At 40.6% G+C, this 19,283-nt stretch overlaps 2 protein-coding genes across 2 annotated transcripts; both read right to left on the bottom strand.

The window, feature by feature from the left end:
* Positions 1–1,555: 1,555 nt before the first annotated feature.
* On the bottom strand, positions 1,556–2,512 carry LOC308524152 (olfactory receptor 56A4-like; the record flags this gene model as incomplete). Its single annotated transcript, XM_081098301.1, has 1 exon — positions 1,556–2,512. The coding sequence occupies exon 1, from the start codon at positions 2,495–2,497 to the stop codon at positions 1,556–1,558; it is 942 nt and encodes a 313-aa protein (XP_080954427.1). The 5' UTR covers positions 2,498–2,512.
* A 15,611-nt stretch (positions 2,513–18,123) lies between these two features.
* LOC308524095 (olfactory receptor 56A1-like) lies at positions 18,124–19,067 on the bottom strand (the record flags this gene model as incomplete). The annotated part of the gene is given in 2 exon segments (XM_081098247.1): positions 18,124–18,938; positions 18,941–19,067. Coding segments are annotated over 2 exon segments (942 nt in total).
* Between the last annotated feature and the right edge of the window lie 216 nt (positions 19,068–19,283).

Genomic DNA, 19,283 nt, shown 5'->3' with positions numbered 1-19,283 from the left:
AATCAGGCTGGCAGGGGAGTGGTTAGGGGGTGGTCAGGCTGGCAGGCAGAAGTGGTTAGGTGCAATCAGTCAGGCAGGCAGGCAGGTGAGTGGTTAGGAGCCAGCCATCCGGATTGTGAGAGGGATGTCTGACCTGTAGGATCAGGCCTAAACCAGCAGCGGACATCCCTCACGGGGTCCCAAACTGCAGAGGGTGCAGGCTGGGCTGAGAGACAACGCCCCCCCCCACCCCCCCCGTCCAGTACACAAATTTTGTGCACCCGGCCTCTAGTATTCAATAAAACTAGAAAAAATAAGTAAAGTGATACACAAAAGGAAAAATACTATAGAAATACTACATTTGAATTAAAGTCATTTGGCAAACATAGCTTCAATACAAAAAAAAGTAGGATCATCCAATTGGGAAAATTATTTAAATAATCTTTTGGAAAATGCAGAACTTGACACAATATCATCTTCAAAAGAGATAGGCTGCTCCTGAAAAATATTTCTTGGAAATATTGGACTAATGTGTGCCATCATGAAGAAGGGGATTTAAAAAAGGGCAAAACACACCTATGAAAATGAAACCTTAGAACTTTCATGCCTCAAACACTGGACAGCAGCACCAGCCACAGCTTGGGATGGAGGCTGAAGCAAACAGGACAACAGAGAGGATGAACAGGATAGTTTATTTGTGTCTAGAAAGGACAGGTCATAGTGGAATTGAGATGTTACCTGAAATTTTATCAAAAGTTCTAAGGTCCTTATAGGCTGATGAGATGAAATAATGTAAAGATTTTAAAGTCATAAAGATGAAGATAATGAAAAAAAGAGCACATAACACTTTGAAGAATACAACCCCTTCACTGATCTCCTCCCCCAAAACTAAAAAGCTGTCTATCTCCTTTACAGACAAAACAAACAAACAAACAAAACACTAAATAAAGAACATCCTAGTAGAAAGAAAGAAAAATAGGGAAATGCTGTGCCCAGAGAGTTTCACAGACAGAAAATCTAAGCAGGATCTGAGAGTCTCTGAGGAACCAGAAGATGGCATGCCTGCCATAGGTGCCAGAGAAAAGAGTCAAGAGATGCTCAGGTTAAAACATTCAACTTCAAGAGCCTAAGTTTTGGGGTAAATGTCTACACTTCAGCCCAAGAAACAATTCACAACACAAAGGCCATGCTGAATCAAGAGATGGGAGAGGCATGTGTATCCCTTACAATTCAGAGAACATGCAGATCTTTTTAAAGTTATTGTATCAAGTTTGTTTCCTTAGCTACCAAACACTCCATTCCCACTCCATTTTGCTAATGCTGGGCAAGGCCTTGGTTAAGGATTTGGTCTAGGATATTTCCCAAGTAACAAGAAAATCCAGGAAGGGGAAGTTTTCTTTGAAGCAACAGGGAACAATGAGTCACAAAGGAACGTTTCCATTGTTGTTTGAGGTAATAAGGAAAAGAAAAGTCAACACTCATTCCACTCATTAAAAGTGAAATTTCCTTTCCAACATAAAAATAATTCCTGACTTTCATTAATAATTTCAAAGACGAACCTGATCCTTTTTGTGTCTTACAGTCTTCTCAGTAGCTTCAGGATTCCCTGCTTGATCTCCTTGGTTCTCACGCCATAAACAATGGGGTTCAGAGCTGGGGGGATCAGGTGGTGCAGGATGTTGAGCAGGATGGGGACATCTGGGGGGATTCTCTTCTTGGCCAGGTTAGTGATGACCAGAACCAGCAGGACGGTGCTGAAGAACAGGATGAGGATGAAGTGGGAACCGCACGTGCTCAGGGCCTTGGCCGCAGCACCCTCAGCCTTGATCCTTAGCACAGCTCTCAGGATGAAGGAGTAGGAGAGAACAATAAGGATGAGGTCAGAGCCCAGTAAGGTCCAGCCTGCCACAAACTGGTAGAGCCGGTTGAAGGTGATGTCATCACAGGAGAGTTTGGACACAGACAGGTTAGTGCAGATGCAGTTCTTGATGATGTTCTCTGCACAATATCTGAGTCGGGAAGAAAGGATTGGAACAGGAAGAGAAAAGAGAGCATTCCGGGCCACAACAAATACGGCAGCCCTAGCCACAAATTGGTCAGTGATGATGGATGGGTACCGTAGAGGGTGGCAGATGGCCACATAACGGTCATAGGCCATGACCATGAATGTGCAGGACTCCATGGTCAAGAAGCTGTTCATGATGAACATCTGGAGGAAGCAGGCAAAGAAGCTGATGGACCTGAGGTCAAACCAGAAGATGGCCAGGACCTTGGGGATGACGGTGAGGCAGAGCACAACATCCAGTAGTGAGAGCAGGCTGAGCAGGTAGTACATGGGCTCATGCAGAGAGGCCTCCAGTCGGATGGTGATCAAAAGAATACCATTGGCCCCCATGGCCAGGAGGAAGAGGAGGGTGAGGGGAAGGGACAGCCATTGCTGCCAACTCTGGTAGTTAGGGAAGCAGATGAGGAAAAATTCAAAGACTGGAGCAGTGGAGTAATTGCTGGGTGATGCCATGTAAAGGCTCCTGTACAAGCTAGAAATTCGGAGTCCCTGAAAATGACAACAGAATATATCACAGTTGAAAGTATATATTCTAGATTCAGTAGAACTCCGTGTCCATTAAGAACTCAGTTTCTTAGCCTGTCCCAATGGAGTTTTTATTTATTTATTTTTCTTTCTGACAAATGTACCAATATTTATTTAACCAATCCCCTTGCTATACATTTAGTTTGTTTCTAGATTATCCCTGCTCCTATAGAGTTTGAAATCATCATCAATCATCTCTGACATTTAACTGAACACTTGTCATGTGCTAGGCATTATGTTTATAACCACAATCTTACTCTATACTTTTTAAAAACACTTAAGAATAATCAATACTGTTATACTAATTTCACAGAAAATGAAAGGGTATCAATAAAAGGGAACAAAGTCATTTGAACAAAATCAGGAGAGCCAGTAAATTGTGAAGAACCAGGGAATCTGACTCTAGTTTCCATGCTTCCAACCACCACACAAGATTTACACTCAACCAGAATAATTCCTTCCTTCAGTGTAGAAGAGATAGCTATATGGGGAGCTCTGCTACCTGACTCCCTACAATTGGACAGAACTCAACATCGGGATTCTGCGTTTTCACTCCTCAGAATATACTGGGTTAGAGGTAGAGCAGCCCTTGATCCCACCCAAAGGCAGTGATTTATCTTAGCTCCAAAGAGGGTTTTGGTTTAAAGGCATAGAGTTTATCATTCTCTTACTGGATTACTTGCTGCTGTTTATCTTTTTTGAAGGATCAAGAGTCTCTTTGGATCCTTTAGTCAGTACTGAAAGATACAGGAGGAGGTTCATCAAAGGCAGAATGGAAGCTAGTTAGTAGTGAATAAGTGTAGGCATATAAACCTACATAGGGATTCATCTGCTCTTATGGTAAACAAAGCTGTCAGGATCCAATTTTCCTAGCCTGGCCTGTGGAATCTGTGTTCTGTAAATGCATCAGCTTTGGTTCCAGGTGTCTCTTTAGTTGGGTACTCTCTTATTTTCCTTACTGCTAAACAGAGAGCAGGTGACCAAGGGTGACCAAGTGCTAGAAAGGGTAATAGTAATGGCTGTCACATCAAAGAATCAGGGAAAAGCCCAGGATTTATGGCAGGTGGAGAGGAAGCCCAGGAGGCATATAATCAGTATAGTTGGGATTACTGATCCTGCTCACCCATCTCATCTAATAGTCTTCTCCAGGACATCAAGTGTGTCTGAGAAAAGTATCAGACTTCAGCTTCCAGAGAAGGTAAGACCCAAGGCCTTTCATTCTTTCATTTTTAACATCCCATACTCTCCAAAACAGTACACACACACACACACACACACAACTTTCTACCCATTGTGGGGCTTTAAGAAACCAAGGATTCGAAGGTTAAAGCTAGGTTAAGGACAAGTATATATCAGTTCTGTCCTGTAGTTTCATATGTGATTAGGAAAATGGCCCTCATTGAGAATCAAAGAAATAAGGATAGAAAACATACCTGCTTTTCTGAAAACATACCTTCCTTTCCAATAATCTCAAGTTCAGGACCAGAGAGTGACTTGATCTATTTGAACAAGTGAGAAAATAGTCAGTGCCTTCCCTGTACTTGGTCTTAATGTTAGGCATACTAATATGCATCATGGATTTAGCAAATATCTTCTGAGAACTTAATAGAGAAAAATTTTAAAAAGCACTTATAATGCAGTATAAATGTTGGTCTACTAAAGATGATCTTACAGTAGGAAAGGGACATACATACAGATAAATAAAGCAATGTGCTGTGGTTAGAAAGTTGGCTTCAGCCCGGCCAGTATGGCTCAGTGATTATCAACCTATGAACCAGGAGGTTGCAGTTCAATTCCCCGTCAGGGCACATGCTCAGGTTGGGGCTCAGGGTTGTGGGCTCAGGGTCGTGAGCTTGATCCCCAGTAGGGGATGTGCAGGAGGCAGCCAATCAGTGATTCTCTCTCATCATTGATGTTCTCTCTCTCCCTCTCCCTTTTTCTTAATAAAAATATTTTTTGTTTGCCTCAGATAAATTCAAATCTTGTTCTTAAACTTATTCTATGACCCTGATATCTATTTAAATTCCATAGTACTTAGTTTTCTCATTTATGAAACAAAGAAATAATATTTAAGCTTAAGGTGTTGTGTGGAGGGAAAGGGGCTATCAGTTCCTGAGGTGCTCTTTGGCCCAGAGACATAGCAAGCTGGGAGCATGAGTGAAGAAAAGAAAAAAAGAGACAACATTTACCTGAGGGAAAGAACTATCCTTATAGGCAATGGTAAGAGAAGAAAGCCCTGCCTGGGCAGATGTTCGGTAATGATTAGTTATGAGGTGTAGGTGCTGGCAGATCCTAGTTCTTTGAGGAAAGGAGGTAGGAGAACAGAGTGTCCAGAGACAATGATCAAAGGTATGCAGCAGTACATCCAACCATGTGAGGCCTGTAGCAGTAGATATCTTATACACTGCAAGGAAGCACAGAATATTTGAAACAGAGAGTGATGTGCTATAGGTGGGACAAAAGGGAATCACACAGAAGGTAGGGACTCTCTTTTTGGTGAGTTCTGAATAGTTCAAAAGAGAAGTGATTACAATCTGAACAAAGCCCATGCAAGTGAAGAAGAAAGATTGTATTTGAGGGTGGGAGGACTGTAGAATTTAGTGTAAATAACAATTAAGGGGTCAGGGAGAGACTAGAGTCAAAAATGTCACTGAGGATCTCTAAAACATATTTAAAGGATCTTTAAAAGAGGATCTTTTAACTGATACAGGGAAGAAATGTCACTTTCAGACCTATAGCACAGACATGTTCTCTCAGGCAGTTATATACTTTCAGCTCTGTTTTGTAGTTCCTTTTAAATTCCTTAATAGGTGAACCAATTTTCCTCTCTGACTGTATACTCCTCAGTAAAACTGAGCCTCCTAATCTGAGAAATAAAGAATTGTTGGCTAACTGGGCATTGTTTTGTTCTCCAATATTCAATGCTATTAGTTTGCATTCACGGGCTGATATTCACAAAGAAGTTGTTGTAATGGTTCCTTGTTCTAAGCACTCATGAGCAAAACATAGTCTCTCACTGTAAAATATTGACAGTCTGGGAAGGTCAGACAAGTACTGAGGTAGCTAAAATTACAGCAGAAGATTCAAGCCCAGCTATGATTGCCTAGAAAAGGAGTGATCACCTTGGCTGATTACTTTGGGTCAGAAAGAAGATGATGGCCCAATCAGACACAGAGGCTTGACCTCCCAGCCATGATGTGCATGGTAGTCTTTGATCTACAGAGGTTTTGGACACACAACTCTTTATTATCACAGAATGACTCAGCCTCAGCTCTAAATGAAATAACAGCTTTAGGTCACCCTTACACCAAGATCTACTAGTAAGTATCTTGGCAGTTTTGGCATCTGCACCCTATTAAAAGAGTTATATCTTCTATATATATACCAGGCTCCCAAATTCCCCTTCTTTCTCACAGTTTTCCTGGACTTAACTTAAGACTCACCGTCTTCAGAAGCCTGCACAATTGCTGTTTCTGCCTGTTAGAAAAAGCACCGAAACCGGCTCCTCCATGGACTCTAGAAGCTGTTTTTATGGGCCCTGGTTCCACTATGCCTCTTCCCTCTCCATTACTCCCAGGACATGTGCTCTTGTTAGGAACCTGTACCCTAATCTCTGGTCTATTTCTCAAGAGAGTATACTATAAAAAGCTTAATTCAGCATTGTGAATTGAGGGAGGGAGGGGAGATCAAAAGCTCTCGGGTAGTCTAAATAAAGAAAAAGAAACTCTGGGTGAAGGAGGGGGGAAGTCGAGTGATTAGGTTCCTCGGGAAAAATTCTATGTGGGTAAGACCTGGAATAACCTACCCTCAGCCCTGTAGCTCCTTAGAGGGAGATGATAGAGGAACATCCCCAGCAATCAAAGGAGCATACTTCTCTAAGGACAGTGAGGTGGGCAGGGAGCACTTTCCCTCTGAGCCCTCTCCAGCAATGGGAATATTAGTCTGGACCCACGCAAATCCGTGGGAATGACCTCGTTTATCATATGGTCTTATGTTTAAATTTTCCCTTTTTGTCTAAAGTCCGTTTCTTAAGTATAGTTGTAGAAAGGGCAGCTGTTAACCATACTCACCTTCCACAGAGCATCACTTAGCATTGATTCCTTGGGAAAACAGTGGGATTGTCACCAGCACAGCCACCACTCTGAACGGATGCACAATAGGACCTGGAAAACAGCCTCTCCAGTGAAGGTCTCCAGATGCGTCTTAGAACAGGGATACTCAGTCTAAGTGTAGGCTCTTTGGGGCTTTGAGCACAGGAATCCTGGAGAGAGGAGAGTAAGTGGACTCGGGTTCTAGGTCTTACACTTCCCTACCTACACTTTCTCCCATTCCCTCCATGCAGTAACTCCTCTCCTGCTCTACCTCTACCTTGGGGCCTGGAGGTTCTGAATGTAACAGCAATGACCTTGGCAGCATCAAATAAAGTTGATCAATGAAGAAAATTGTTACATGAGTCAATCATCATCCAATGAAAGTATGTTGCCAGAGCATGCAGTTTATACTGGGCAAAATATCCTGATCCTCAAGGTTACTTATAAAAATAAACAATCCCTCTCCACTCTCAAATCACAGGGATATGGCAAAGAGACAACTGGAGGCTTAAGTGAAATGACATATAATAAAACTAATTTTGCCGTAGGCTAATTGATATAAACAAAGAAATAAGTTTCTACGGCATATTCCTGGTCACAAAAATATTACCAAACTTCTAAATAAAGACCCCAAACACGTATTATATTGAACATTGAAATACATGTGAGCTATACATACATTTTTTAAAAAATTAATAGAAATAAGTAAGATAATTCTTTCCCAACCCGCTATTTCAGTTCATGGTGGGAAGTGGCTGGAAGCTATCCCAGCAGCTCAGATTACAGGGTGGAAGTCACCCTTCACAGGACACCCTTCCATCAAGGGCACACTCACACACACACGCACACTCACTCAGATGGCAGGGTTTACCCACATCAACTCATCTAGCATGCACATCGTGAGGATGTGGGAGGAAGCTGGAGTACCTGGAGAAAACCCATGCAGGCGTGGGGAGAGCACGCAAACTCCACACTCACAGTGGTCCAGGCCACAGTAAATTTTTTTCCTCATCAACATTATAATGAAACAATGTTGAATAAAATGATATTATTTGAGGACCTCTGTATATGTCATATATAATATATATGTAATATATACTAGTAAATGTGTACATATACATGTAATATATATATATATATATATATATATATATATATATATATATATCCACAGCTTTCTTGCACCTATTGTTGCTGTTGAGAATATGCTGTCAGTAAAATTGCTGTACCTTTGTAAGTTATGTATCACCTCTCTGGGTCTTTTCAGAACATTTTGTCTTTGGGGTTTTAGAATGTTAGCAAATGTGCATAGATTTTTCAACATTATTCTGTTTATGATTAATTAGGCTTCTTGAGTCTAAATATAATTTAGCCATTGTTTGAATAGTCCTCTTCCCCTATTTTCTATATTCCAATTAAGAGTATATTGGGCCTTTTAAGTCAATTATCTTTTCACTTCTGTTTCACATTCCATTCTCTTTCAAATTGCACTGCTTTTAGATTAAGCTCTTCAACTTTTGCTCCTTTTGACCTATCCTCAGCTTAGCTTTGTCAATCTTTTGTAATATGTTATTCTTTTATTTATATCAGTTTCTTGTAACTTAGAAACCATTGCCTAATCCAAAGTCATGAAGATTTACCCCCATGTTTTCTCCTAAGAGTTTTATGGTTTTAACTCTTACATTTAGGTTTGCATACATCTTAAATTAATTTTTATAGTGTGGTTTCATTTATTTCTTATAGTAACAGTTTATAGATTTGAACCGATTTTTTTTCTATTTCTCCTAATTTTGCTGATAGAGTTCCTAGTTCAAGAGCACCCTTTCCAGTCAGCATGAAGATCAGTTTATTTGAAGAATAATAACATTGCTGGGAGAGCAGGGAGAGGTTGCCCTGTCTGTGGTCTTCTTTTATTTCTTTAGGATCTTGAGCCTCCCACTTCCCTCCTCTTTTCTTTTCTTACCACCTCTCTAAAGAGGCACCTTTTGCCTTCAGTTGTCTCCTATGTCCCCAGAAGCAATGCCTTTCTGCGGCTGTCACCTCTGGGCCTACTCATTTTGAATCCACTTTCTTGTAGCCAGTGTTGTTTCAATGACATCCTTGACCTTTGTTTGACATTTTAGAATTTCATGTAGATTTCTTATTTGTGGTGAGTTTATTTGTGCTATGCATATTTCTTCCACACCCTCTCCTCTCTTCCACTTAGCGTTGTAAACTGCCCTTTACCTACACTCTGAACCTACAGTTAGTGGCATCTGTAATTCTTTTTCTCTTCTTAAAACAATTTGAAATTGTGCCCGTCTGTTTTCTATTGTTAAAGGAGTGGACCAATGTGGTTTTATTTACACTCCTTCTGATGTTATGGCTTCTTAGGGAGGATGGTGAGGCTCAGAATCAGGCAGCCATCATTTTCCCAGGGCCAATGAGAATATATGCACAGATACATTTACATGTGTATGTATGTATATGTGTATGTATGTATGCATTAGTTTGCAACCTCGGGACATCTCCGGGTGAAATCTGAAACCGGCCCCACATATGGAGGGCCAGAAGAGAATGAAGAAAGAGACAGACCACTGCAGATTTTAGGTGGCAGGTTTAATGAGCAAGAGAACTTACAAACAAGGCTTGTCTTGGGTGGCCACTATGTAAGTAGATCTGCTAGAATCTTAAAATGTTCATATAGCCCTAGCTAGTTTGGCTCGTTGGATACATATTATTTTTTAAATATATTTTAAGAAAGCAGATACTATTTTTAAATATATTTTTATTGTTTTCAGAGAGAAATGGAGAGGGAAAGAGATAGAAACATCAATGATGAGAGAGAGTCATTGATTGGCTGCCTCCTACATGCCCCACACTGGGGACTGAGCCTGCAACCCAGGCAGGTGCCCTGACCAGGAATCAAACCTTGACCTCCTGGTTTATAGGTCGACACTCAACCACTGAGCCATGCCAGCCAGTCAACAGATACTATTTTTTTTAAAGTGCTTATACAGATTCCCTCGACAACATTTTACTCTCTTAAGACTGTGTCCTTGAAACAGCCTTTAGTGTGTGAATGGTAGGTGGAAGTACATTTCACCTCCCAAGAACAGGGGAGTGGATGAGAAGTCTGATTACCCAGGTCAAGCTTGCTGGTCAACCTGTGATCACGTTCTGTCAATGATCCTCAACAGTGCATATATGTGCACTTGCAGTTGTTACTGTGGTTTTGCACTTTGGCTATTATCTTAACTGGTTTTATTGTCATAAGATATAGCTGGGTTTTTAGTTGACAACACTGGAGATCTTGTGAATAGCAATTTTTTCAGACTATTCTGTCAATATTTTAGGAAGAATATTGTATTACTTACAAATAGTGATTAATTTTAATTTTTTATGTATGTTTCCTTCATTTACTAGTTGAATTTTATTATATCAAGTTGATATTATAATACTTTAGTAAATAATTTCAAGAAACTTATTAGAATAAAACAACTTATTTCTGATTTTAATAGCAATTATATACTTAAAAAGAAAGAATTATTCTTCCATGTTAATAAACTGACTTAATTGTTGTTCTATACATTTTTTTAAATAATTCATTTTTTAACTTTTTCACTAGCCTCAAAATTTATGGAGTTTTTTATGTAATATTTATAAATTAATTTATTGCATAACCTATTGTTGATCTAATGGATTTAATTTCTATGTTTTCTCACATTAAAACATTATTTTTCTCTGTAATTATTCAATATAGGTTTAGAACTTGGAATGTAAAACTAGAGCGAGGCTAAATTGCTACATGATATTAATGAAAAAATTTATCATGTTGAAGTCACAATTTTCTTATCTTAAATATGGAGATATTAAATCTTCTGACAGAGGGTTGTTGAAAGGATAAACTCCCTTTTACTTTTTCATGGAACAAACATTTGACCTTTTTGTACAAAACACTATACTAATGCTAGAAATAACGTACATCAAAGAATGGTTTCTCCCACCTTAAAGAAGGAAACCAAACCTGAGCATAAAGTTATGCCAAGGATTACACTAGCAAGAGTAATGATGTCATTGTTGAATCCTGAATATGTCACATTATTCCAGTTATTACCTAATATTTTATTTTATTTTCATAACTAGAGGCCTGGTGCATGAAATTTGTGCACAGGGAGAGGCGGGGGGGGGGGGGGGGGGCGGGTGCGGTCCCCTCAGCCCAGCCTGTACCCTCTGCAATCTGGGACCCTTCAGGTGATGTCCCACTGCCAGTTTAGGCCCGATCCTGGAGATCAGGCCTAACCCGGCAGTCGAACATTCCTCTCACAATCCTGGACTGCTGGCGCCTAATTGCTCACCTGCCTGCCTGCCTGATCACCCCTAACTGCCCCCCCCCCCCGACAGCCTGGTTGCCCCCAACTGCCCCCCCCCCCGCCGTCCTCGTCACCCCTCACTGCCCCCCATGCCAGCCTAATCGCCCCAACTACCCCCCCCCGGTGGCCTGGTTGCCCCCAACTGTTCCCCCTGCCGACCTTGTTGGCCCTCATGCCCCCCACACTGGCCTGGTTACCCCACACAGACTGCTGTTTAGTTATTTGGTCGTCCTTCACTAACACCCCTGCTGGCCTGGTCTCCCCACACAGCCTGCTTGTTCAGTTATTGTTCATTCCTCACTAACCCTCCCCCCCGGCCCCCCCCCCCCCCCGCAGCCTGGTTGTAGGCAGCCATCTTGTGAGGGTGTGTGGGTTAATTTGCATATTACCTCTATTACATAGGATGAACTAAGGAAATACATATTATAGTCAACAACTATATGAACAATTTGTAATAAGGAATAAAAAAATGTTATAGCTGGAAATGTGCCCCCAAAAAGATATGTTAAAGTCCTAATCCCAGATAACTATGAATGCAACCTTATTTAGAAGTATGGATCTTGTAGATGTAATCAAGTTAAGAGCTACCAGTTAAAAAAAAGATTAATGAGCTTCATTTCAACCACACTCTGTTTGTATATCCCCAGTTTAAAATGTGTATTTGAGAAGATAATTATCAGAATCTATTTTTGGCAAGTCCTGGCCTTTGTTTTTTATCTCCTCATGCCTGGAAGTTGCCAAATTTTTGCTCCATTTCATACTGATTTCTTCATGATTTAAATCCTGAGTTTATCTGTCAGGATAACCTTCTCTAGTTTTGACTTTCATTCTTAACTCTTTTGTGTTTTTAAAAGTATGTTTCTATTTCATTAGTTCAAGCAAATTTTTAGTGACAATTTAGCTAGATAAATGTTTGAATATTGACAAGTATTTTATGCATATATAAATAGAGTAATACAAATATGTGTTTTACATATAATTTTGTGTCATATATATGTACTTCTACAGTTTTTTGACATATATTGTTGCTGTTGAGAATATACTGTCAGTTAAATTGTCTCCTGGAGTTCCTAACTGGTGACCTTTAAATGTGCACCTGAATTCATCGGTTTTCTTCTCATAAACACGGATGTGCTTTTCCCACCATTCTAATACTTATACTTTGTATTCTCATCCTGAACAAAACAGCCCAATGAACAGAAGTTTTTAATTTTTCCTTTGATTATAAAATGATACATCGACATGCTAGCATTCAAATTACATGATATTATCATTTGAAGTCCAGCAAAATGTCACCCATCAGAAATAACTGGTGTAACTATCTGTTATGTATTTTTCATCTGTTTTTCCACATATATATCAGGATTGGGATTGTGTAATTGTAGCAGTCTGTTGCCTCGATGGAGCTATGTATATAAGTAAATTATACGATCCCATATCATTTAACTTCTATGCATTTGTCTGTTATAAACTCTTTATAATGTCCCAGGCCTTTATGCTAAGCACCCTCATTTTATTTTTTTAATCTTTATTGCTAAAAATATTACATATGCCTCCTCTTCCCCCCTCCCTTAACCCCTTTCTAGCCCACCTCCATCCCCTCCCCAGGCCTTCACCACCCTATTGTCTGTATCCATGGCTTATGAATATATACATACAAGTTCTTTTTAAAAAATATATTTTTATTGATTTCAGAGAAGAAGGGAGAGGGAGAGATAGAAACATAAATGATGAAAGAGAATCATTGCTCGGCTGCCTCCTGCACTACTGGGGATCAAGCCTGAACCAGGAACGGAACTGTGACCTCCTGGTTTGTAAGTCAACACTCAACCACTGAGCCACGCCGCCGCCGGGGGAACAGAAACAATGATTGATCCTAATAGTTTACAACCGGAAGTAGGCTCCAAATGTAGCGTCTGCAAATGAAGTCATGTGCTCCAATGCCTGCTTCACTTGATGTCAATTGAAGACACTGAAGAAGGGACAATCCCCCAAAGTCAGAACAAGAGAACAGAGAAGACAATGGCCAGGAGAGTTCCTCCGGAGAACATAACCAGTGTCTGATCAGGGACCTTACCTGACTAACGTGAGGTAAAACTGTTGTGATGCCTGCCCCCAAAGTATTCCAGCATTACCATTGGCAAATTATTCCTAAATGAATTCCATGCTTCACTTCCAACTGGGAATCTTTATGGCTGGTCCCCAGTGTCTGCTCCACCTTAAATATTTAGTGGGAGGGAGAAGATGACTTGTCTAATAGGAATCACATCCGGAACCCATGGAGAAGACCACACCCCGGGAGGTCTTGGGCTTTGTGCTACACTCAGGGACTAGATGAGAATTTGTATAGTCTGATTTAGGATGCAGTAACATATATTTTACATGCAAGAGTCTCTCAGATTATGTCTCCTAAGACATGAATATTTAGTGACCTAGTGTCTCCTTTGGGCGCTTGGATCTATGTGAGGGGTCTGGCAAATGGAATGATAGAGAGAATGATGTAAATATCTGTAGATTGAGTCCTTAAAAACTTCTACACATTCCCTCCCTTTGCTTGTATGACATCCAGGTTCAGAAGCACCATTAGACATGGAGGTCCACGTATGGAAGAAGCACAAGTCCCTAAATATTGACATGAAGCAAAGCCCCCATGCATTGGAATGGGGTATGGATGAGAAGTAAACTTTTACTGTGTTAACTTACTGTGATACCTTTGTTGTAGCAACTAACTTTATTTGCAGTGTCTAATTCAATATATGGAGGGCTTTTGTGTGCAATGCCTTTGCTACTATATTCTGTAGTATGTAAAACTTCAGAAAACTACAAAGCTATCCTGTTGAAGTCTAAAAATGTAGCTCACTCCCTAAACAATGTAATTAGGAAAATGGATTTAGGTAGCAAACATGCCTAATTTCTCATTCTAGCTTCTAGTCCCTATTAGTTTGAATGACCATTAGTAATTTATCTTTTTTGCTGAGTTGCCTAATCTGCATAATTGGGAATAATGATCCTTCATGGGCTATTTTGTCCATAATCTCCCTGCAAGTAATTTACCTCTTGGTAATTATCCATGCTAATCATTACTATGTTCATATATAAAATACTCAATAACTTACTTTTTGGTTGAGCAGGTTTTTAAAAAGTTATTACTATATATATTCTGTAGCCAAATACAGCTAATACAGCATCTTATTAAATACCAATATGCATTCTACCTTCTTGAATACTTGACTCATATCATTGATGATATTGACTCTTAAATGTCACTGGGGAAAGGAAACCAGAGTATGAATTGTTATGTCTTTTATTTTTGAAATTTATCATTCAAATCTCCCTGTGCCTTAGGCTCAGGAAGTACAGTATGTTCTTCTTGAAGCTACCCGCTACCCTCCCGCTCAGTGTTGGAGATCTCAGGAGTTTTCTCAGCCCAGAATTGTCCGTCCCTTTCAAACACCAAGCAGAGGTTGAGAAGGGAATTCACTCCAGTGTTGCTATTTCCATTGATGGCCACAAGGGGGCACTGTTGATTTCCCCACAATGAAGCTTTTATTTAATCGTGGCAGTAAAGCCAGTATGTTTAGACTCCGTGGCCGCACAGACTTGCTGTCCCACATTGAGCATCGAATACTATATGCTTAGAATATATCCCAGAGCTCAACAGAGCTTCAGGATCACGATGTACTAAGAGGCTCCCCTGGTTTTATTTCATAATACAGAGAAAACATAGTTTTGTTTGCTCAACAATATTTAGGTCTTTGTTCTGAGCCATGGTCGCCAACACAGACTCTCTTTTTCCTCCAGATATTTAATTCCAGGGCACTTGTTGCTCTCTCTTGTCAGTAGGTCTTGATTTAAATCTGCTCTTTTCCTGAATAGCAGCATACAGTGGTTTCAAATATTCTTTCTCAAAAGGCTCTGTGTTCGTTGCAAATTTCTCATGCAAATGTGACTGGCCTTCAAACCAGCCAGTGAGGTGAGTGGCTATTGGTAAGCCACGCCCCTCCCCTTCCTCATGTTCTTAATACACCCCCTTCCAGTACAATTGGACCATAGTCAGCTTATATTAGCAAAGTGACTCTTCACAGATTTTCTCAGTTAAGCTGACAAAACAACTGTACCTCGTCAATTTATTTTTTTCTTTCCATTTTATTGAGATGTAACTGATATACAGCCCCTTATAAGTTTAAAGTGCAGCATAATGATTTTACTTACATTTGTTGTGAAATGATTAACACAATTAGTTTAGTTAATATCCAACATCTCATACAAATACAAAAAAAAAAAAGCCTTTTTCCCCTTGTAATAAGAACTTTTAGGATTTACTCAGCTTTCCAATATACCATACGCAGTGCTAACTATAGTTATCATGTTATAAATTACGTCCCCAGTACTTATAACTGGACATTTATTCCTTTTATACCCCACCAATTTAAAGTGCCTGAAGCTTATGATAGTTCATTGTATCCACTTGGGACAGTGTTCAAAGATTTCTACCAGAGTTCATTTTTAATGCGATGGGAACTTTAAGCAGAGTTCTGTTTGCCCTTCCATATCTGGTTTCTTGAGTAATCCTGTTTCCCCATCACCTTTATCTGGTATGGATTCACCCCAAAACCTGTCTTAGGACCATTGTGACTAGTTTCTTGACCATTGTGAGAAACAATGGTCTTAACTTCTCCCCCTCAGAACCAGAGCAGAAAGCCAACCTTAAGGATGCGGCTTGTCCATTCCTTTTATTTAGGGCTTTACTACTATGAAACTAGAGACCCATTGAAAACACTATTTGTCAAGCCTTCACTTAGCCCCTTCAATATGGTAAGTAAGAGAGTGTTTACTGAGCCCCTCAATGTGCTAGTTACTATGATGAATGACAACTGGTGTGCTAGTCTCTGTATATTTTACCAATCCCTACAACAAGTTGGTAGTTTCTATTCCTGTGTATACCACTTTGAGTAAACTTCTCATAATTATGATGGCTATTTGAATTAATCTAGAGAAGCCAGATTCAGGAATTAGGATCAGAAATTAGAATCTATATTTTGATCAGCTAATAAACTCCTCTTCGAGTCCCTTCTGGGTTTGCACGTGGGTGAAAGCATAGCAGAGTTAGAGAAGGCACTCCGAGAAAGACCAACAGAGGGGACCAAATGTGTGAAAATATTACCTGGCCACATGTATCATACTTCTATGAATTCTATCCTCTCTGCTGGATTTAAAAAAACAAACCTCATTTTATAATCATCCACAGAAGGCTCTTATGAAAATTAAAGATTATCTTGCACAGACACTGACAGTTTACTACTGCTCAAAACACTTGAGCATTTTATTTTATTATGATTACTGTCCTTATTATCAATATATGAAGATACTGAGATTATTAGTATCATTTTGAGCAATCGGTGTTAAAATTGGCCATTCTGTCCTGGGAGGGACAATAGGAAGATGGTGGGGGATAAAACCCTTCTAGCAGCCAGGAATGTAGAGAAGCCCTCGTAGAGAATTCTCTTCTTTATAACAATGACAAGTATCAAGTCACACTTGTGGCTCTGGCTTGAGAAAATGAGAACCAAGTCTGAGAACATAAGAGTGTTAAAAGCCCCTTCTTGTAGGCAAATGGGTGTCGTTTTCTTTCCTGATATTATTGGGTGTGGCTTTGGAGACCCTGGAGCCCACACAAGCAGAGTTGCAGTTACTCAATCTAATTGCTAGTGTGGGGCAGCCAATCTCTATTCCTGCTGCCAACTTCATGCAGATTTTTTCATAGTTATGAAAGTTGCCCCTGTGACATTACGTAGTGTCGCTTTGCCTACTTGCAACGGAGGACTTGATTCTGACTCCAGTTCCCTGGGATGCATTGTGCACTGCAGGGCGCCGTTACAGATGTCACTCATGTCTTTCAAAGCTTTCTGACTCAACCAGGAGGAGCCATACAGTCATTAACTCCTGTCTCTCAGCCTTAAAGCCTGTCATTCACAGTCTGCTTTGTGATGCCCAGGCTGGTCTTAGCCCCAGCTCTAAGGGTACCTCCTCAGAGTTCCTGTGACATCAGTAGTTCCTGAACCCATCGTTCAGTGGGTTCTATGTTTTAATGACCCAACCTCTTCCTAAGTGTAAGGTTCTTCCTGCAGGTACTATCTCCATGTTACACCATCCTCTTTTTTTCTGTTTCAATTCTCCAATACCCATTTAATCAATTGCTTACATTAAATTTTCTAAAAACACTGGGTGTGATATCTTCTCTCCTGACTTGCCCACTGTTATCCAGAAACCTGATAGTATGCCATGCCTTCCCACCTTCAGCTAGAGTGCTTGGGCAGAGTCAACAGATCAAATGAGACTAGATTTTCAGTTCACTGCATGGGTAACTCAAGCACATAGGGAAAGTGGCCAACTCACTGTTCTGGTCCGTTTCTCCATTTTCCCCCCATTGGTATCCTCTCTCTCCACCTGTATCCTCATTTTCAAGTCTCCCTGAAGGTAATAAGGTTATGGAGGATAAAATAGAAAGCCGGTATTGTGTTATACCATTGTGAACACTCTTTTCCTGTGGTCCTGCAGATTGTTTGTTGGGCAGGACTCTGTCTTCTCTAAGAACATCCTGGCTCTCAAAGAAGTAGGTATAGGCAGGAAATACATATGGACAGCCAGAAGGACAATCACAGGCCAAAGGAGAGTAGGGTGGAAGACTGGTCTCCAGATTCAATTGCACTTGAAGAAGCATTTCTATAGAAAGAACTTAGACTCTATAGCCTGGATTTTGATATCTACTCTATACCTCTCCAGATATGTGATCTTTGCCAGTTACCTCTCTTAAAAGCATTTTTTTACTTTGTTAAATGTAAGTAATGATGCATTCAGGGATGTTGTGAAGATGAAATTACTTAAATATGATTGCCTAGGCTCAAAGCAGTTACTCAAGAAATATGTTTCTCCCTCTTGCCTACCTTCACCTGAACCAGGCAAAGAGAATAAAGAAAGGTGTCTGGATAATTATGAAGTAAGCCTCCATGTGCATAATAAATTCTCACTCACAGGCATTTCTAGGCATTGCTACCCAGGAAAAATCACTAAGCAAAAAGGGGAGAAGGATTTAGACACCTTTTCTACATATTCACATTTCTCTGTGCAGCAATTTCTGAATTCCTTGTTTTATCTCTTTGGTCCGAACCCCATATACAATGGGGTTCAAGGCAGGGGGTATGAGGTGATGAAGGACATTGAGCAGGATCAGGATGTCCATAGGGACCCTCTTTCTGGCCACATTTGTCAATACCACAACCAGCAGGATGGTGCTAAAGAAGAGGATGAGGATGAAGTGGGAGCTGCACGTGCTCAGGGCTTTGACTGCAGCCCCCTCGGCCTTGAATCTAAGCACAGCTCTTAGGATGAAGGTGTAGGAGAGGAAGATAAGGATGAAATCTGAGCCCAGTAGGGTCCAACCAGCCACAAATTGGTAGAGTCTGTTCAGGGTGAAATTGTCACAGGAGAGCCTGGACACAAACAGGTTGGCACAGATGCAGTTCTCAATGACATTTTTTCCACAATAATGGAGCTGGGCAGAGAGAATGGGAATGGGTGCAGTGAGAAGGGCATTTCGTGCGACAATAAAGATACTAGCCTTGGCCACAAATTGATCAGTGATGATGGATGGGTACCGTAGTGGGTGGCAGATGGCCACGTAGCGGTCATAGGCCATAACCATGAATGTGCAGGACTCCATGGGGAGGAAACTGTTCATGATGAACATCTGGAAGAAGCAGGCAGAGAAGCTGATGGACCTGAGGTCAAACCAGAAGATGGCCAGGACCTTGGGGATGACTGTGAGGCAGAGCACAACGTCCAGCAGTGAGAGCAGGCTGAGCAGGTAGTACATGGGCTCATGCAGAGAGGCCTCCAGTCGGATGGTGAGCAAAAGAATACCATTGGCCCCATGGCCAGGAGGAAGAGGAGGCTGAGGGGCAGGGACAGCCAGTGCTGCCAACTCTGGTAGTTAGGGAAGCAGATGAGGAGGAATTCGGAGACTGGAGCAGTGGAGTAGTTGCTGGGTGAAGCCATTGAATTAATCTTGAGCTGAGAAGGTTTCTCTTAACTATTTGTACAGTCAGATGTAAGACATAATTTTTTTAAATTGACTTCAAAATTATTCCTCTCACTTACTTTTTAGGAATATAGGATATTTCCCAAATAAGGAAAATTCCAGTCAATGTTTTACTTTGTTTTTAGTGCAATAATCAGGAATGGTTAATATTCAAAATGTTATCTGAACATCCA

Source organism: Myotis nattereri (assembly GCF_964212035.1).
Source record: "Myotis nattereri genome assembly, chromosome: 9".
Taxonomy (NCBI): domain Eukaryota; kingdom Metazoa; phylum Chordata; class Mammalia; order Chiroptera; family Vespertilionidae; genus Myotis; species Myotis nattereri.
This window is presented reverse-complemented; position numbering and strand designations above follow the sequence as displayed.